General features: G+C 39.8%; 3 protein-coding genes across 4 annotated transcripts; all 3 read right to left on the bottom strand.

Annotated features, from left to right (window-relative positions):
* Positions 1–1,307: 1,307 nt before the first annotated feature.
* LOC108681441 (nicotinamide riboside kinase 1-like) lies at positions 1,308–2,985 on the bottom strand. The gene has a single exon (XM_018170468.2). The coding sequence runs from the start codon at positions 2,463–2,465 to the stop codon at positions 1,758–1,760; it is 708 nt and encodes a 235-aa protein (XP_018025957.1). The 5' UTR covers positions 2,466–2,985; the 3' UTR covers positions 1,308–1,757.
* Positions 2,986–3,198: 213 nt separating this feature from the next.
* LOC108681444 lies at positions 3,199–9,755 on the bottom strand. The gene is made up of 4 exons (XM_018170472.2): positions 9,389–9,755; positions 8,129–8,555; positions 6,783–6,995; positions 3,199–6,463 (listed from the first exon to the last, which is right to left on the bottom strand). The coding sequence occupies exons 1-4, from the start codon at positions 9,586–9,588 to the stop codon at positions 3,962–3,964; spliced, it is 3,342 nt and encodes a 1,113-aa protein (XP_018025961.1). The 5' UTR covers positions 9,589–9,755; the 3' UTR covers positions 3,199–3,961.
* A 3,436-nt stretch (positions 9,756–13,191) lies between these two features.
* On the bottom strand, positions 13,192–19,221 carry LOC108681443 (syntaxin-7-like). Of its 2 annotated transcripts, XM_018170471.2 has the most exons (6): positions 18,832–19,221; positions 18,299–18,443; positions 17,213–17,309; positions 16,435–16,577; positions 15,407–15,562; positions 13,192–14,689 (listed from the first exon to the last, which is right to left on the bottom strand). In XM_018170471.2, the coding sequence occupies exons 1-6, from the start codon at positions 19,011–19,013 to the stop codon at positions 14,594–14,596; spliced, it is 819 nt and encodes a 272-aa protein (XP_018025960.1). In that variant the 5' UTR covers positions 19,014–19,221; the 3' UTR covers positions 13,192–14,593. The 2 variants fall into 2 exon arrangements, with proteins under 2 accessions (XP_018025960.1, XP_018025959.1); XM_018170470.2 differs by lacking the exon at positions 15,407–15,562 and having other exon boundaries at positions 18,832–19,216.
* Between the last annotated feature and the right edge of the window lie 1,442 nt (positions 19,222–20,663).

Raw genomic sequence — 20,663 nt, 5'->3', positions numbered from 1 at the left:
AAGCATGTAACTGCAGCACAACTCAAGTAGAAACTATATTCAAAGATTTCAGCAGCTAATTACTTTATATCTAATTACTTAAAGAACTCTCTCACCCGCTTCCCTTTAAAGAGACGTCATGAACGTAAATATTAACGTACAGCGATGGCAGTGGTACCATTGGAAAGAGCAGAATTCCAGCTTTCAGATGAGCCCAAAAACCGAAAAACGCCATAATTGAAAATTTTAGGGTAGCCGGTCCCCTTAAATAACTATGAGATCAAATTATTTATTCCGTAATAAAGTGTTCAATAATTTGAAGCTGCAATATCTAACCTTTAAAATAAGGTGCGATGCATCGTTATTATTAATGTTGTCATTACTCAGGTTTATCGTTTCAGGATTCGTTTTTAAGAATATTGTCCAGCTATTGTCCAGAACTTAAGGAAAGTCGTCTGTATTTCAGAAAATTTAGCCCTCGAAATTAGCCCACCTCGGATGACACCAAGTTATAAGCATGCTATGTGTAATTAAGGATACCTAAATACATTCTTAAATAACGGCTCACACTACATTGTATAAACTAAGAGGAGGAAAAAATCATTGTATATCACGTACTAAGTCAACGGATGTTGGTTTGTTGAGCATAGCAACGCCTGCAATCAAGTCATGTGCCGGGCTTCAGTGTTGCAACTATTACTTTACAATAAGTTCAAGTCGAGTCGTACATCTTTTTAGCGGCAGCGTTGTTAAAGTCTGTAATATAAAAAAACATTTGAGTGGCGTTGAATCCCAAAGAAGTTCTTAGCATCAACTCATCTCTTGGCCGTATAAATAATTTAATCAGGAAGTATGACATTAAGCAAACTTTAGTCATGAACATCATCCCAGCGCGCGAATGTGTATTTTCTCTGAGGTGAAGAGTTGTATGGCCAATCCAAGCACAGCCTCCACACATCTGACATTCGTAAATAGAAGGTCCATTGTAATGTTCTCTTGAAAGGTTCACATTCGGTCAAAAAGCAACCGATGTTCAATATATGGACGTTAAGAAATTTCTAACTTGCTTCTCCTGCTTCCAATGAAAATATGAGCATTAGTTTAGACTGATTGATTTGATACATTAGTTTGCAATTTGAGTTCGAATAATGTCAATGACAGAGTCAACGACACTCGCATACATCTTACTGCTCCATGGTGCTGCATTTTGCTTGCATTGGTCATGAAGACGAACAAAATCCGCAGCTCGATTGCAGGCTACCTAATTTATTGTCTGTGACTAACTTCTCTACGACCGCCTTGCTGGTGGACAGTAAGTCATTCAGGAATGAGTGGCACAGAGCATCATAGAATTTTACTGTTATTATATAAAACACTGGAGTATAAAAATAAACATATTAACAATTTTTCGTGAGAAAATGTGGTTACTCAAACCAAGAAGAAAATTTGAATCTTGAGTATAATCTAAATCTTTGCAGGCACACAATTCGCAGGTGCATCTTGCAAAACACAAGCGGAGGAGATTACAAAAGAGCGAGTAACATGAAATGAAAAACCTACGTACTTTCCATCGGCAGGGTAAATATCGCTTCAGTGCAGGAACAAATTGGTCATGGTTCATTCAAGATTAACATAAAAACTTGGGGAGTATCAGAAATCCGAGTACCACTTACTTTAAATCGAATCCCGGAAAAGAGTTAAAATTAAGAATAATTACTAAGTCTACGAAATATACGCTTCTTTTTCTAATCAGATAAATTTTCCGTTTATACTGGAACTCAACTTGCAGCTCTGATAATTTGGTTCAAAATGGAGTTGTGTGTTTTGTCCATATCCGACTCGCCTGCCAGAAACATAATTTCCACTTGGTTTTTATACTGCCGTTTGCACCTCGATCTGTACAGCTCGTACATGGGCCAGACACAAACATCAAAGTATCCCGCGACATCAGGAGGATCAAAAGTTCTCAAGAGCCGTCGTCGGAGACATTCCTCTCGTGAAAGTTCAAAAAATATTGCAAACTCAGAGAGACTGCGTATACGCGAGTCGTCCAAAATGCAAAATCCATCCAATATGAGAACCGGTCGCCGTAATGCGAGGTGTGAGTTAGGCTCAACCTGAGGAGTTTTCAGGGCAGCAGAAGCAGAAGTTGCAGCACATGCTTGATCTTTTATAGTCATGTTGGTATACGTAATGTTTTCTTTCTCTTTGAGAACTGGTGGCGACGTAATGATTTCTTCGATGTCCACATACATTTTGTCCATGTCGAGAGCTGTCACAACATCCCAGTTGAAATGCGTCATTCCATCCGAGCACGGGATATGTTTAGGGGAATTTTCAGGAAAAAAATAGTCATCTTGTCTAAGTAGTCTGGTCGTTTTTGGCAAATTTTTGTACAAGTAAGTGCACAGTTCAGATTTGCCACCTCCAGTCACTCCCGTGACAGAAACCACCAACCAATCAAAAAAAGCGCGTGTGGAAGACATGCCGATTTCTTTCTTGATATTTCGGGAAACAAATTCGTTGAGAACTAAAATTGCATCACAATATCGATGTTTCAAGTTTAGCTCAGCTTGGCTTTACAACTTTCATCGAATGCGATCATTTCTTAGCAATATTTCTTCAGCACTCTCTTCTCAGCCAAAAATAATGAGATTCTGAAAAAAAATATGTTTGCTCATTGAAATTTGATCCCAGATGAAATTCTAGGAGCGTTTATCAACATGCTTGAGAGAGGCAACAATCATCGCAAGAGTTTGCAAGCCTGTCCAAGTCCAGAAAGAGCTAGGATAAATTACGGATGTTTGTTGATTCAATGCGTCATTTTGGAGTAGTCGGAATTTTCGAATGCATCACTTCAGAACAGTTTTGGTAGAAAAGAATGCCAGACTGGCAGAGAGCGATCTACAGTGAATGAATGACAAGTTTGAGCAAGTGACGCTGTTACGACACTATGGAATAATATGTCACGTTCATATTATAACAGATAAAATGGACCACGAATGAAATTTTTCAGCTAAAAAGTTATGTGTCTCACTACAGTTACGTAGCTACCGAGTCAGGAGCAATGTACAACGATCGAAATTGCTATTCAACACAAATTGAATTCCGCCACAAATACAAGCTTCGTAACATAGCAACTGCAGTGGGCCACACCTGTCAGCGACGTCACTGGGCTAGAATGTCGGCACTCGAGAATGTGGGACAAAATATCAATATTGATCGGAAATGACGTGAAAAATGTTTTGAGGATGAATGTGGAGTAAGCATATAAAGTACTGCATTGCAATTGGGATGAAAATAGCACGCTTGGTCGATATTGCAAACTAACAGCAACAGGCCTATTAAAGTTCTAGCCAACTAGCTACTCGCAAGCACGACAGTCTACACAGACAAGAAAACCCAGGGCACTTTCTGTCATGCCGATAAAGGGACTACAGCAGCCACAATGGAAATTACAGAGCCAGCTTCCGTCTCCCTGAGCAAGCACAGATGAAACCCCATTTTCTTTAAAGAAAAAAACAGGTCAACTTTTACTAATGAGAATGCAACGTCATCTCTGGTCGCTGGGGAAACCTCTGGGGATCGCGAAATACCCCGCAATACTGCAGATGTGGTGAAGTCCTGCCACGTCTCAGTACCCCCTGAGAGGCTAACCTAAATCCTCTTCGCCTATTTCCGATGCATCTAACAATAAATACAAACAATAACGACTGCTTAAAACGGGCACAACTCTCTACCTCCAACATTTATTGATGTTGAGATCAGTCAAGCGATTATGTAAAGGTTGTCATAAATGAAAAGCGAGCATTACTTACCGCAGTAATGTCCTCGGAAAAAAACGGACATCCGCAATCTTTTTACCAAATTTTCAATAGTGTCATATATTCATGACGGTAATCGATAAAAAAAACACAATTTATGGGCATCATATTTAATTGGAGCTTCGCCGAAAGATACAGCGACTGCGACGATTTGTTCCTTACAGTAGCAGGTCATCAAACTCAATACCTGCTCGATCTCTGACCCACTGGCTGGAGGAGCACGGACGTTTGCCAGATTTTTTCTTAGTTGGCGGTGCAGGTTTCTTCTTCCCTAACATTTCCTTCAAGACGTCTTCCAGGATAACGTGAATGCTGGCATTAGCTTCAGGAAGACGGAAATTTGCACCTAATATTTTGGTTGCTGTTTCGTAAAGCGATGTGAAAAGCAGTATCAACGAAGAACTCTGACCCAACAGCATGGGAATGAAACGGGAGCCTTTCTCTCCTAAGTGACAAAGGTTCGTGTAGACGCTGTAGCAGAAAGTTCCGCTCCAGATTTGATCAATACAAACAGGATTAAAGGGAGCAATGAACAGACCATTAAGTATGCTCAGGTAATGCACGCATGATTGATATTCGCTCATACTGTGCACGAAGGACCGGTTGTAGTTGTTATGTTTAAAAGACACGGCTGTGTGGAGGTTGGAGACTCTTCTGTTGACAGCATCGCATTCCCACACGGGCAAGTTGCTAAGCAGCTCCTGTACAGAGACTGGACCACTGGCTGGGTTGGCACTTTCATTGTTTGGCTGCTTCGTGAGTGAAGTTTCCTCTTCAGAACCCCAATTGAAGTCAGCTTCTTTAAGACAAAGCAGTTTATCAACGACCACTTTCAATTTGCTATCTGATGTTGCACAAAATTTAGCAAGACAGCAGTGCAGGCAAAAAAGGTTCGGGCCCTTCCGAATAACCGGTTCCACTCTACCATAAACAAAGTAAAAAATGAACCAAGTAAAGAACACACTCAAAAGATGATTCTCAGTTGGATTGGAGCGCGAGTTTTTGAACCAGTAGCAGATGAAACACAACGAAAAAGCGACGGTATCTGGCAATTCCAGCATCTCCTCGGGAGCTGTGGAAAGGATCATACGCAAATACACTCTCTTGCGCTCTTCCAAAGATTTCGTTTCAATGCATTTCAGACTTGGCGCTGTCTCTCTCAGCTTCAGAAAGAGCTTATCCAAAGCAAAGTTCTCTATGTGTAAATCTTTCTTCATTCGGATGAACCAGCGCAGTATGTTAGGATCTTTTCTAGATTTTCGTTTTGTCACTTTCGTTTCAGATTTATCGTGCACTACAGAAGTTTTGTCTGATAAGGATACAGAATATGTTCCTTGAAATGCTGCATTATTTTCTATTTCCCTGAGAACGCGCTGCGACTCGCATCCCGCTTCGTTACTCACTAATTCATCTTTGGCACACAATTCTCCATCAGAGCCACGAACCACGCCGGGTGTGTCATTTACCTCATCATCATCGTACCCACCACCACGGACCATCACCACTATCATTTTCATGACAGGTTCGATGCATCTGTAACAGCTTACCAAGGCCGCGTTTTCGACCTGAGGAGGTGATATGCAGAACGTATTCGTGACGATATCAGAAATTTCCCTCGTGACGTAAGAGTGACGGTAACCGTAGACTAGCCAGCCAGGAAGTCCAAAGCCCGAGCTGGTGACAAGGCTGCTGTCTGAGTGGCAACAGTTGCCAGGTTTCGTCAGCACCACTCGGTCGGCTGCCTCATCGTCACTCCACTCAGCGCACGCCTCATCCGCCTCACTGAAGTCAGAGTCAATAGACTCCCGATCGCCGCTCTCGTAGCCTTTCTCTTCCTTCTCCAGCAGACGGAGGATTTGCTCGGCATTCATGCCGGTGCTGTCAAACGGTTTCTCTTTAGCAGAACTTTCCGATTTGGGGATACCCTTTTTCCTTGATAGGTTTCTTTGAATTTTGCGTAACTTTCGTATTTGCTGGAGATCTTTTTTCTGTCCCTTCCTGCCCGTTAGTTTAATATCTTCTTCTTCTCTGTCGATTTCAGTATCATTTTCGAAGTCAGAAGAGGCATCAGGTTTCTTAACATCAACGACGGACTCGAATTTTTCAGTTGAAAAATCAACATCGGGATTGTCCTTCGATTCACAATTTCCATCAAGCAGAATCTTGGTCACAGGTTGGTCATCCATTGGAAGTTTTGATTCCAATTCGTCGCTACTCTTGCTGCCCATATCGCCGATGCCATCCTCTTCTTCCTCCACCCCGTTATTATAGTTCTCATTTTGGGGGAGACTGTCCAAGCTGTCATTGAATGAGGCCGGTCGGTTGTGATCACTGACAATGAGCGCGCGTTTTGTGATGTGCTGCCATGGCCTCTCACAAGTGCATTGCCCAGCATTAAGACTTCCACTATCATCCTCATTATTATCTGAAGCTAAATTTGCTCCTTCAGTGACCACATCCAGATCAGCATCTAAAATTTGCGAAGGAGCAAGAGGAAGTTTCATTAATGAAGCAGATTCTTCATTTGTTTGCGGTGTGTCCGGATATTTTTGTTGCAGCCAGAAGCTGAGCAGGCTGCTCTGAGGACGGTACGAGTCGTTGACGAGCAACAACAGCTCCTTCAACTTCGCCGCATTGCACTCGTCAGATGCACCACACACCTGCAAACACACATTCAAAATAAATTTCGTTCTTATGTATTCTTACTGACATTTCACGTCGACAGCGTTTTGTTGCTGAACACCAATGGTTGGAATGAAAAAATTTTCAAGTTGCCATCGAATGAGGCCTGTCAAAAGCATGAAAAAGACATTTGGATATGAATTCAATTTATACACAGCATATTGATGAAGTCGTCCAAAAATCTATAGGATCACAGTCAAAAACGCAGAAGAGAGATGATGTAACAAAAATCTTTTATAACTGATAACCGACCGCAATATCGAAAAATACAATTAGTTCACAAGAAATATAACCGGCCTTATCGATGAGAACCATGGTGTCGAGGGTGCGGTGCTGCTTGAGGAAGAGCAGCACGTATCTGATGACGTGTTGGCGCCTGGTGTGTGTCTTCCTCCTGCTGCTGTGCTCCACAAGACGGCGGTGGAAGCGCTGCAGCAGCGACGCCGGCACGCAGTCGTTGCCACTCAGCGCGCCCACCAGGCCAAGGTGCCGCCGCCTCAGGCTGCTCAGCTGCAACGGAATTTAAGGTGAATTTCTGACGTAAAGATCCCTCACGCACTAATTCTTAGTTTATCCTTGTCGATTACTATTCTGATAAAAAATGTGTAGCTAAATTTAATTTGGGAAAAGACATGAAACTGCTTTTAATTTTTCGTGAAGGAAAGCAGTTTAGAGAATGGACTCCAATTCTCAGTATGAAAGCGAAGGGATTTTCCGACATCAAAAAATCACACATATTTACAGACATCTCTAAAGACCAGCTATATCACCTCCGAAATTAGGGTAAAAAGTTGAGACCATTTTTTTTTTGTAACGTTTAACATGGGCTCATAGAACTTTTGATCTCATTTTGATTTCAAGATCTCGTAGAAGTATCTGATAGACGAGGGGATGAGTTGAGGAAGTATGGCGGAGGTAAGAATTTATCTGATCAAATTATTGATGTAGTGCAGGCAATACTGGTTCCTGCAAGTCGAGCAATCAGTGATTGTGATTAACATTCGACTAATAACATATTTAAGCTTTCTACATTATTTTTGTGTTCAAATTGATGCTTTCCTAAGAGGTTGCGTAGGGTTTCAATATATTCTAATGCTGTTTAAAACCTTAGCACAAAACGACATGACAATTATATAACATACATATAAAACTGGGACGCTAACGTTGTTGTGCAAAGCAAGTATTTTTGCACAAAATTTAAACCCATAATTATGGCTACATAAATTCATTACTAGACAAATGATACTACATGCCTCGCAGCTTATTTTAGCTAAGAAGACTCTGGAATTGTTTCAAGAAAAAAAGTAAAGGCCAATCAACCGGTTCACCAATACCTAAATGTGCGTTAATGCTAGGCTATGTGAGTACCCTGCAAAAATTATGTTGATTAGAGTGTCGGACTTGAGTCAATAAACATGTCAAGGCTAATTAAATTTAAATTGAAATGTGTTTAATTGAAAACTTTACAACTGTCTTTCCATGGAATATAGTGAGTTTGATAGGCAGCTAGAAGAATACATCAGAAGTGTAGATAATGTTGAAAAATTCGTAACTGACTCGCCATACTGATGCTCGATAGGTAGCTAAAACAAAACATGATTATTGGAGTAACTGATATATGCCACTGAAATTGAGTGCTTTACCTGCAGAAATCTTTTTTGCAAGAAGACCTTGCAAGGCATCATGTACTTGCGGGACCCGTCCTTGTTGACAGCTTTCTTGAGGCTCGCGTACCTGAGGAAATCTAGCGGGATGAACCTGGCGCTGTAGAGAAAGAAGTCAGAGTCGTTGCTGATGACAGCGCCGTCAAAACTCGTCGCAAGGAAGGCCAGGTCGCGGTCAGCCTCTGCGTCGCTCTGCAGCACAAGAACTCCAAGTCTCTGCACGGCAGCCGTGAACACGGCGCGCGCGTGCAGGGGAAACACGCGTGTCTGTGGAGTCAGAGGCACAGAGTCCAGACAAGTCTCTAGTGTCGTCTGCAGTCGTGTTGAGCACGTGTGTAGCTTGATGTTGTTGCGCGGCTGCCCGCCGTCCATGATCACCGTCGCATCTATTTTGCATTGCTGCAACCTGCCGTACAAGACACAGACCAGGTCTAAGTGATGTAATTATTATTTTGCATTGCTGCAACCTGTCGTACAAGACACAGACCAGGTCTAAGTGATGCAATTATTATTTTGCATTGCTGCAACCTGCCGTACAAGACACAGACCAGGTCTAAGTGATGCAATTATTATTTTGCATTGCTGCAACCTGCCGTACAATACAGACCAGGTCTAAGAGATGCAATTATTAGTCAACGATTTGTTTGACTACAACTTAGAAGCAACTATGTGTAGACGGAAAATAAATCAGTTCAGATAAAAGAATAAATATCATAAAGAATGTGACTGGGTAATTTATGCTACTATATGCATTTAGTGTTTCCATCACTTTGAGTGGGCACAAAAAGCAAGGCATTCATAATTTAGTCTCCCTATAATGTCGTCACAGTAGATTACAGTAATTCTTGTGAATTGTTTTGTTTTCTAGCGTGCATGGATCGATGTACCGGTATTTATCCATCATGGTTTGATAAAATTAAAAACAAATTCTGCAACATCCATTGAGTGTAAATTAGAAAGGATAGGAAGAGGGCAACTTTTTCCGGTACCACTCGCTCTCGTCGTATCATCACTGACAAACCCAGCTTCCCACCCACAAAACAAAGTAGAATGATGGACATAAAGTAGTTCAAGGAAATAATGTAATGAGCCATTACTGACCTGACAAATGTAGTGATTTAGGCAGCGCACTAGTAGTCAATGAAATGAAAAATATGAGCTTAAGTCGACCACTTGATAGGAAGTTTGATTTGAAAAGCGCTTAACAAACACAAGAGCATAACACAAGCCACGTCTTACCTCTTGAAGAAGAGGGTTACATAGGCAGCATACTTGTCGTAGTCACCCCCAAACGCGGGCTGTACTCCAGGTGCTCGGTTGTAGAGGAGGTAAGCAAGGTTGCTGCCATCAATGAAGACACGGCAGTCGTGCAGGAGGCTCTCCTCCAGACAACACTTGCGGTGCCACAAGATGTAGTGTCTCAGGCCTTCAACGCCCATCTTAATTTGCTCAGGAATAACAACGAATTTTGCATGAACTAAATCACATGGAAGACCTCTTCTAAGCAGTCATTGTCAAGCAATTTAAAAAATACACCTGAATATATAATCGATTGGAAGTAATATCAACTTTAGCATCGAACCACAAAACGAACTTACGATGTTTTTGGCGTATTTTTTTTTTAAATACAGAAATAAACGAGATATTCCTTAATTATAACTCAATTTGTTCCCCCGCAGCTCCAGAAACAAAAATCAGGTCTTTAAGACTGATATCGAGTAAATATAAGCAATACTGGTGCTCGTATATACATGCACTCCAAGCAGCTAAATACTTGAAGTTGGATATCGTCGGAAAAAGAAATCCCGTATTAGCAACGTAGCCTAGCCAATCCATACAGAACTTTTCCCAGGAAACTATTGTTTTCTTATCACCGCAACATTGTCTCCGTCATAATTGATCGAAACTCCTCAGAACAGATTTGGCAGCTTAACTTAATTATGCTCTCCTAAATGGATGATATGGATATAGGGATGCTCTCTAGAATCGAAGATGTCAACGGCCATTAGAGCCTCTCGTCGAAGCGTAAAATCAGAGCCATTGTCGACACGATAACATAGACACAATAACAAGAGGTGACATCAAGCATGAGAGTTCAAGTGGTAGCAGAGCTACAATGTTGATGTAGCTGTGCGTCTCAATGGAAAGGTGTTATACCGTTTTATTTATTTATTTTTGTTCAGAACCTGAGACTCGGGCTGACCCGGGGGGTCGTTACTCCCCACAATAGTCTATCACTATTGCCCCTGCGGGTGTCATCGTAATCAAACGCAATGATGTGTAATTAAGGCCGGATCAATACCATACATAAGTTTATTCCATCATCTAGCAACATGTTAAACGCAGAAAAATATCACATATATGAGATTATAGATAGACACGGTTGCAGTACGGAAAGAAGAATCAACAACTAAAAGGATTACACGAGAATTCGAAGAGAACAGAGCGTCGAAGCGTTCCACGAGCCAAGTCTCTTTCAATGCTGAGTTTTACTGATCATCATCAACAAACCAATGATAAACGATTGTCAAGTTATTCTTCGTGCAGAATATTATCATGTTACCCATTATTGTGATGGGTAAGCACACAAAGAATCATGATACGGAGAGCTAAATTGTACAATATCAATGCGTATGAAAATGCATAACACCCTTTGTGATTCCGGGTTTACTTAATTAATCCACTGAACGGTCATAGGACCCCGAGAGATTGATTCATAGGCAAACCTGTTCCCACGAAGCTTTAAGTTGCACTGCTGAACTGATCTCGTTAAGATAAAATATTCATATTGTTAGAAGTTGAACGCTTCACAGATCAGAACTCGGCTGTCGTTATGGAATGAGCGTCAAATTCAAGCGAGATGTAAGAAGATATGAAACAAAGATAAATTACAAACAAAAATCTCAACGAAGAATATATTGGTAGAGCATTGCGTCTCGTACGACATTAAAAAAGTAATAGAAGAAGCAAGATCACGACTAAAATTAGGGGAAAGATATAATGTGCAGCAAAATACAAAATGCAATGCACCCAAAATCAGTTATACGAAAAAGGGATTACTTTAGACAAACTAAACATAATAAATTTCATAAAGCTTGTGAACATAAAAATACGAGTGTATCGAGGCAGGTATAGAATGGGTCAAATGTTCAGTCCAATAGAGGATCAAATGAAATACAAGATGGTCTGCTAATTACGAGTGGCGTCGTGAGACACGCCGCGTCTGCCCGCGATCAAATAATGTACGAATGAGTTTCCGATGTCGACGTTAGTACAATTAAAATGATGGCACTAGCGTACAATAGATAAGTAAAGAGGCGAATAAACCCAGCGGTGAATTAAGGAATTTCTATAATGCACAACTCGTTTCTTATATTGCCTAAAAAAGATCCCCCTGAAGATACCTACAATTATTTCAGAAACTAGAGGTAAATAAAACCATCTTTATACATCTCATAATTGCAAGGTTCACAAAATTGTAAACCGGTAGTCACTCGATTATTGAAGTAAAAAAACTATCTCAATTTCGAGCGCCAATGTTGTTTGCCATGATATGCGTCATGAAGAGATGGTTCCTAAGAGAACTTGAAGGTATACGAGCAAGTGAGAGTCGGTGGCCAGAGACCAAAGCTGTGCGTATAGACAGCGATGCTCGCGTGTCAGCGTGGGACCAGGGCCCATACTTTCAAACAAAGTTAAGATATCGTTAGTTCATCAGCCAATCATTGACGGCCTTATTTCAAGCAAAATCCACCAATCATATACAAGAAAATAGAGCGTAAGTACTTACGTTCACTTAGCGAATTTTGAAGGTATGGCCCCAGGAGGGCGGGGTGGCAAGATGATCTGAGAGCGGCTACCAGCGGTCTTGGACGGTAATGTCCTAAACTTATCATTTGTCGATGCATGAGAGTACAAAATTGAAGTTTATAACAGAAAGTCAAGGTGACTAAGCTAATTAAGGTGAGCAAATAAATTGCCGACAATTAACAAAGAAAGTAAAGTAAATTATGAACTACATTACTAAAAGAAGTAAGCTACAAATTTGAAACGTAGGTATATAGGTGAGGTGAAGTCGAGGCAGTATGCAACTTAGTCACGTCATCGATAAATCAATAACTTTTTTTCATCGAAATCTGACAGTTACTAAAATTCAGGATCATTTTCAACACTTTCCTTGCGTATCCAGATTCCACTAATATCCCATGATTGTATCATGAGCACACAAATACCCTGAAAGAGATAGGTAAATAGACAAATTACAAGTAATATTTCTTCAGCACAACTGATCAAAATACCTGCCCATGACGCTGGTAACGCACTATTATATATCGAGGAACTTAACTCAGCTAACATACACATACCAATTATAAGGCTGGGGTAGAAAACAGTCTATGGAGGATAACATTACACAATAATGCTAGGTTGTTCGATGATAAATAAATACAACATGGAATAACTTGTCTGCGCTGCCTACACTAGCGTTATATAATACATCAGCCAAAGCCATACTTACAGGAGTAAAAACAATATATATAAGCTTATACTATCGAAGTTTATAGTGTTTTCGGATCAATGTGAAGCTCGTGAACCGTGAACAATACAACAGACGTGTCTGTGGAATATTTATAGAGTGAAGATACATTTGACAAACTCTCCGATGAATGACTTGAGCCGAGTTTCAGACAAATAGCTCAAAAAACACTCTCATGAAGATGGCATAAAGATATATTTTCGTTATCAATTTAATTGACGCTCACACAATAACATTTGCAAGCCTTGATATGGAATGAACAGTTTATTCTAGATAAGAAGTGATCTTTTTTCTACATTGTGACAGTAAGCAAGCTGACGAAACTCGAGGAATAACTACGCTACAGTGGAGCAAGATGACGGGACTCTGATCCCTTTATCATTTATTAATTTATACAGTTCATGCGCCATTGTCGGGTTGCTTTGACGATTATAAACACGATAAATAAAAGTTATATGATAAAATTAAAATAAATTAAACCACAATAAAATCCACAACAAAATACAAATTCCACATTAATACCGGAAGAACGTTTTTACACGAGAATTGTTTCTTTTCGGGTGAGAAGGTGAAACAAACATGTAGAAAAAAAAATTCTAACATAAATCGAATAACTTATTTTTACTATTCTTAACCAATTTTCGTTCGTACACAAGAGGGAATCAAAAAACTGATCCTGAGACACCTGAAATGCTTAATAGAATTAATTCGGAAACAAAACTCTACTCGCTTTTAATGAGGGAGAAAGGGTATGAGCTTCGCGGTACTCAACCGTACATCTCAGCGAACGCCTTTAAGATAATAAAGCAAAACGTTATCGATCCACAACGCCATCTTATTCACTTGACCAAGATCGTTTATTTACACATCAAAAATTCTATCAACATACATTATTAAAAGAAGCTTCATTTACTATTTTTATGCAGTGGCACAAGTAAACGGGACATACAATGAGGTTTGTAACGTTCTTCTCAAAACTAGTAAGTTAGAAGTCACCGTCATCCAATCGCATCAAAATTACGGGCTGGGCCAGAAGCAAAAAAAAAAAAAAAAAAACTTGCTAAGGTTATTTTATTTCGGACCAAACAAGCTGGATCATCTCACAGAATATATATTTTTAATATATATTCGCGGATAGAAAGTTAACTCAGGTATAGCTAAGGAAAAAGTATTATTCTGATGTCGCCTGACGAAGAATAAGCAGAAATAGAGCCACATAAATAAAAAGGAATGGTCCCCAGCAGAAGAGCAAGAATATTTCAAGATGTAGACATAGAGGACTGCACTTTGAAATTCTGTAGTCTTGACTCAATCATTTTTCTAGGTTAGGATTCTCAAGAATATTTATTAAAAAATCATGTCGCAGAACCGCTGACTTTTCATTAGCTCGTGATTTGCACAACACTCATGACGATAATCAAATAACATACACCGAAGATCAGACGGAGCTACCTCGGTCATCACAATTAAACCGTTTTAAAAAATCTAAGTTTGCTGTAGCAGCCAGCAACACTGTTGAAAAATGCACCGTAAATGAATCAATTAATTACGGTACGTTTACCTAAATGTTGTGTTTAGTCGATTATGTATAGGAGGATCCACTGTACGTCTAGTGGACGGGTTATCAAAAACCTACACCATCAGATCGCTACAACCAAACTTTTTCCAAATTATATGCAAGAAAGGAAAAAATGGATGCAGGACACAAGGAAACTTGGAAAGGAAACTACAGAAACACAAGCTGAGCATATTTGCATTGGCTCCTTCATAAAAAAACGAATTTAATTTCACAATCATAACAGACGGGAGACAACTTGACACAATTATTTAAAAATTTAGTTTTCATAGAATAGGAGAAATAGAGTAGGCATGTATTAAAGCAGCGAGTGGAGGTCACGAAGTCTTCACTATTATTTCTTGGACGACCAAACGATGAGTCCGATGATGATGGACACGATCACGGCCAGGATGATGGCCAAGATGACCTTCTTCCGACAGCCCTTATTCTGTGGATCATGATCAGTTGAATTAGGGAGAGTAAGGAGGAAAATTTGCTTGATGAAACATCATAAATATTGAGTTGAGAGAAAGACAGCCTAAGCATTTAGGTGCACAAAATACCGCATCTTCTTGTGAATAGTTACACAATATTAGCGAACATATATTGATCCAACCTTAATCCAATATATATAAGAAAAAAAAAACAATCCTGACCTCTTTTCTCTGAGTGTACTATTAACTAGAACCTTGATGGCGTTCAGAAAAATGAAGGGTAAACTGCAATAAAACTGGTGCACAATCTTGACTAACAATACATCAGCAACGCACGGCTGTTCAGGTTCAACAATGAATGGCACCTAAGCGCCTGAAGCCTCTTCAAACAAAAAAAAATAATAACCTTGTCTGTAGTGAACAGTTCGTCTCATCGCCATCACATGCAAGTGTGTCCACAACTCTGCAGGACTGACAACTCGAGCAGAGCTCACTGGTATATGGCGAGCTTACCACGTCATCGTCGTTCAGCTCAAGACGATGGCGGGCATTAAACGTCATCGCGATAAATGTTCCTCATACATAGAACGCCGAAAATCCAGCATCACAAGCATATTTTCTCAAAAACATTTCCCACAAAAGACACCAATTACTATGACTAGGTAGAGCTCAAGGTAGAGTACCTGGTAGAGCTCAAGGTAGAGTACCTGGCAGAGCTCAAGGTAGAGTACCTGGCAGAGTCTGGCGCTGGCGAGCTGCACGTTGCCCTGCGAGACGTTCACTTGCGCGGTCTCCACGTTGGCCTCGATGCTGTCGATGACTTCGCCTTGCTCGTGTACCATCGTCGCCAGGTCTTTGAATATTTGGTTCACGTCTCCTATGTCCGCCTGAAATAAATAAATATTTGGTTAACATCTCCTATGTCCGCCTGAAATAAATAAATGTTTGGTTCACGTCTCCTATGTCAGCCTGAAATAAATAAATGTTTGGTTCACGTCTCCTATGTCCGCCTGAAATAAAACGAGGATATTCAGCCTTTGATAGTGAATTGATTTTAACACTATGAAGTTTTACGCACAAGTTTGGAATTAATTCAGGGAACCTGGGGGCATAGTAATAGAATCTGGTTCATGATGTTCTGAAAGAAAAAAAAATATATCTAAGAAGCAGTGTCAGAATACTCACCTACTAAAGAATTAAATTAATACCTGCTTAGTTATTACGCAATACTTACTGGAAGTAAAACAAATCTGGAAGCCAAAATATAATGGAAAAATCATTTCATGGGCCAAAAGCCGATGATTCTCAATTTAAAAGCTCCATAAATCAGGTTCACAGTTCGAGCCATAATGAGAGCAAAAACTTCCAGTTTCTGTTCTTGCTGTCCGGTTGCACCACTGGTAAGGTAGGAGCAGCATCGTAGAATTGTGTGTAGGTATAGGCTTTTCTAGCAACTTGTACAAAAGGTCGGGCCTCTTGACGTGAATCTCCCCAACTACCATATTAATGTGGTACATAACTTAGTAGGAAGAAATAGTATTAATTTCTCTCTGACTGCGGCAGTGGAGTCTAAGACGAGATTACGACGAGAATAAGGCGAGAATGAGCCGAGAATGAGGCGAGACTAAGGCGAAACTAAGCTGAGAATAAGGTGAGAATAAGGCGAGATTAAGACAAGAATAAGGCAATATTAAAGCAAATATAAGACAATAATAAGGCGATATTAAGGCGAGAACAAGGCTTAGCAATGAAGGTTGACCTCGAGCTGCCGTATCTGCGACTCGCGCTCCTTGATGGCCCTGAGCTCCTCCTCCTGTTCGAGCTGATGCTGCAGCTGCTGGCCTGCGCTGCTGCTGCTGCCGCCCTCACCACCGATGTCCACCAGCGCTGAGCTGCCGCGGTCTGCACGATATCAGTCCTGATAACTTCTATTGTTATAGAGTTATATCATCAGTAACTAATACTTAACCCAGCCCTCCCCCATCTTACAACACACCACCAGCACCAGGCATCACAAGTAGTAGTAGTAGTAGTAGGGAGAGGTTTCTAGCGCTTCAGATCAGTGTCCTCTATTTCGCGCCGAAGGCCCGATATTCGTTTTGCAAGGTCAGGCTTCTTCGTTGGTTTCAGGCTCGTGGCCTGATCCATCTGGTATAGGGTGTAGCTTCTCTATTTCCAAGGCTCAGGTTCTATCCGTCTTCTGCTATTTCATCTCAACCAGTAACATGATGACACGAGTATGGTGTTTACTTAGTCAGGGGTGTGGGTCTCTTCAGACCTATGTCATGGTGCCGTGCTAGATGACGCCCTCGGGCATCACAACACACCGTCAACACCAGGCATCACACCACACCACCAACACCAAGCATCACAACACACCACCACCACCAGACATCACAACGCACTACCACCACCAGGCATCACACCACACCACCACCTCATCACAACACACCACCACCACCAGGCATCACAATGCACCACCACCACCAGACATCACAACACACCACCAACACCAGGCATCACAACACACCACCCACCAAAATACTGCGAGTCAGAGTCAGCGCGAGCTTTCCTCAGAGCTTCTTTTTCTTTGTTGGCAGCCTGACGTTGAGTGGCCTGGAACTCATTCAGAGTCTGCAATGCAAAACAATGGATAAATGTGATGCTAAGAGAATGGATACAAAGTTGAATGCATTTGAAACATAGTGAAGAAGCAGGATATAACAAATAAAAACCTAAACTTTTTCAGAATAATTTATAGGAACACAGATCATTAGGTCTCGCATGAGGAAACCATTAAACTTATAGATTTATTTATTATGGTATATTCAAATTATAATGTTAATCAATTGTTGAATACTCAGGTGATAAATTAGCAGGAGTTTTGCACACTCAGCTCTGGCGGAGAGCATTAAAAGAACTTCAAACTATATGTGCAAAGCCACTAATTTGTTGAACAGTGTGTGCAGTGATTCCAATGCTCTCAGACAATTTTTGATTACATTTAATCAAATTTAAAAGATTAAGAGAAAAAGAAAATGAAATCTTGCATTTGCCAAAGAAACTAGCTTTCTTTTCTAGTTCAATGTATATACGAAAGTGACCAGAAAATTGTCTGGTGCTGCTAATTTAGAAGTTGATAACATTAATGAGCATACATTCACATGTGCTAATTTCAATTAACTTCAATAATATGTCAATCAGTCATGTGAACTTCTGACTGTTTCCTGGACAAGATTAAGTTGAGACATGATACAACTGGTGCATTTCTCACGGGCATAATTCATTCATCCACATTCAAGGGCATTATTATAAAGACTTTTGTCAAAATATTCAACAGATAACTGTCAAAATATTTGACAGATGACTGTCAAAATATTCAACAGATAACTGTCAAAATATTTGACAGATGACTGTCAAAATATTCTACAGATGATTGGCAAAATATTCTACAGATGATTGGCAAAATATTCTACAGATGATTGTCAAAATATTCAACCAATAACTGGCAAAATATTGAACAGATGACTGGCAAAATATTGAACAGATGACTGTCAAAATATTTGACAGAAGTTTGCTCTAAATAAATTAAAGTCAACACAAAGCAAGGTAGTAGAGGTGACCTGTGTGAACTGCTTAGTGAGGCGGTCCTGCTGCATGCGCCAGGCCCGTCCTTCCTCTCCTGGGGGCGCAGGGAGGTTCTTGAAGGTGCGCAGTTCAGCGGTTGTGTCCTTTGCCAGGCCATTGGTGTACTGCTGGACCTTATGTCTGCACACAGAGCATGTAAGTTATTCTCTCATTTCAAGATATAGTTGGTGTTTGATAAGGGATAATATCAAGTATTTTTATTATTATTTTATTTTTATTTTTTTTTGCTATGATGCATCTATGGTCTTCTCAATCACCAAAGCTGTCAATGAAAATTTAGAAGATACTGGCCAGATGAACTCAGAGATGTAAAGTTTAATCTGAGTCATGATACATGGTAAGCTGAACAACTTCATTGAATTTGTCACTACAATTTTTTCATTTAGTTTCAATAATATATACTAGTTTATAATGTAATATACTACATATAGTTTAATACATTAATGTGATGTACAACATTTTACACATTGTAAAATCTTGCAATATCAAGTACGTAGTAGGTACTCACAGCTGTGCTTGCAGTTGTGGACTGTCCTGTTCAGTGCCCAGTTGGTTCACAAGTTGCTGCATAGATTTGACATTCTGGGCAATTTTTTGTATGTTGGAGCCAATTGTGTGTGAATATTTTTGCAGTCTATTTATTTCTCCTCCACCGCCTCCTGATTGGTAGTTTGTTCCAAAGCCAGCCATCCTAGAAACTTGTGCAGGCTTGCACTTCTAATAAGTAATACAGAGGAAACTACTATATCTGTGAGATACAACAAATGCTTAGGAATAATGTTATTGATATATTTAATAACATGTAATTATGAATTCATGTCATATTAAGAGTTGCATTGGCAGACAGGACAGTTATGTCCTTGTTAATGATAATCTTGGCTGCAAATAAAATCTTAGTTTCCATATAATTGGAGCAAAGTTTGACATGTTAATACAATTAAATGAAATCTTATTTCTCCTTGCTTCAAAATACATTATATGCTAGGTAATGCCACCATTTTCAAGCAGAATAGGCAGAACTGACATGGACAATAATTTCCATAACAGTGATGATGAGCTGAAAATGTATACCTAACACTTAGTTATGCATATATATATATATTATTATAAGATGGCAGAAATTTCTTGATTATATGCGTACAATTTATGACCAGAGAGTGCATATGAATTTTCAAGGAGTTGGGCAATAATTCTTAGATGACGTTGGTAGATCAAAAGGCAGATTTAGCAAATAATAATATATTAACGACGTTTCGAATGTAGCAACATTCATTTTCAAGTTAAGAGAAGCATTGAATAGTGAAATTTGGTTGGACAAAAGTACATAATACACGTAAATAGGATACAACACAAAAATTTCGAGCCAGAAAGTCCTTACGCAAACAATCTCAAATTTTATTTTAGACAAATCCGGTAGCTTGGAAATCGATAGCTGGGGTCCAATTCAACATTAAGTTGGTTCCAGCAATCGTTGGTCGATTAATGTTGTGCACCTCCGCATGATGACGCTGGTGGGTTTCTCCAGCACGGTGCGAGCAACAGTCTTGTGAGTTTGTCTCAGGGCACTTCTCTGCCCTCCAGGTTGAAGATGACAGATGAGACGGTCTCAATGTCGTGGTTGTTAGTCCAAATATATATATATATATACATTTTTTACAATTTGGCTCCAATTAAAGGCTAGTATTGCCAGTTTCAAAATATAAAAACTAAGCTGTAGTTTAAAACTTGATTGGCACATCATAAATGTTATTTTCATTTCATGGACAATATCACAGAGCTCTTGGCAATGCAAAACTTCCTCAGGAAACTCATTTGCAGAGGTAGGCATGAATATACTGTCAAACAGAGGTAATAAGGGACAGTTTTGCACATTTCTTGCTAATAACTTCTTACCATAAAACATTTCATAAACAAGTATGGGCTCATTTTAAAGCTCTTTGCAAGAGCTATGGTATGGCATCTCCAAAAAATTCATTTACTATTCAAATATTCATAAGGTGCCAGATGCCAAATAAAAGCATCCTGAATTACCCCTGGGAATGGGGTAATAAGGGACACTTGAAATAGAACATAATTTTAAAACATTTGAAGCAGGCAGAGTGTAGACATTTATTACTAACAGTATATACTCTGAAGTCCTCCTCTTCCTTTGTAGATGATGTAGATGTACAGTAAATGACATTTCCTGTGATTTTAACTCATTTCTCCTTTATTGATATGATACTATTGCCATATTCATACATTATCCTGTTATTGATCGTATGGCATCTCCAAAAAAATTCCATATGCTATTTGTAAACATTTGAAGCATGCAGAGTGTTCTCATCTATTACTAACAGT

Source organism: Hyalella azteca, unplaced genomic scaffold (genome assembly GCF_000764305.2).
Source record: "Hyalella azteca isolate HAZT.00-mixed unplaced genomic scaffold, Hazt_2.0.2 contig17942, whole genome shotgun sequence".
Classification (NCBI taxonomy): Eukaryota; Metazoa; Arthropoda; class Malacostraca; order Amphipoda; family Hyalellidae; genus Hyalella; species Hyalella azteca.
The sequence above is the reverse complement of the archived record's forward strand: the minus strand, read 5'-3'. Positions and strand labels throughout refer to the sequence as shown.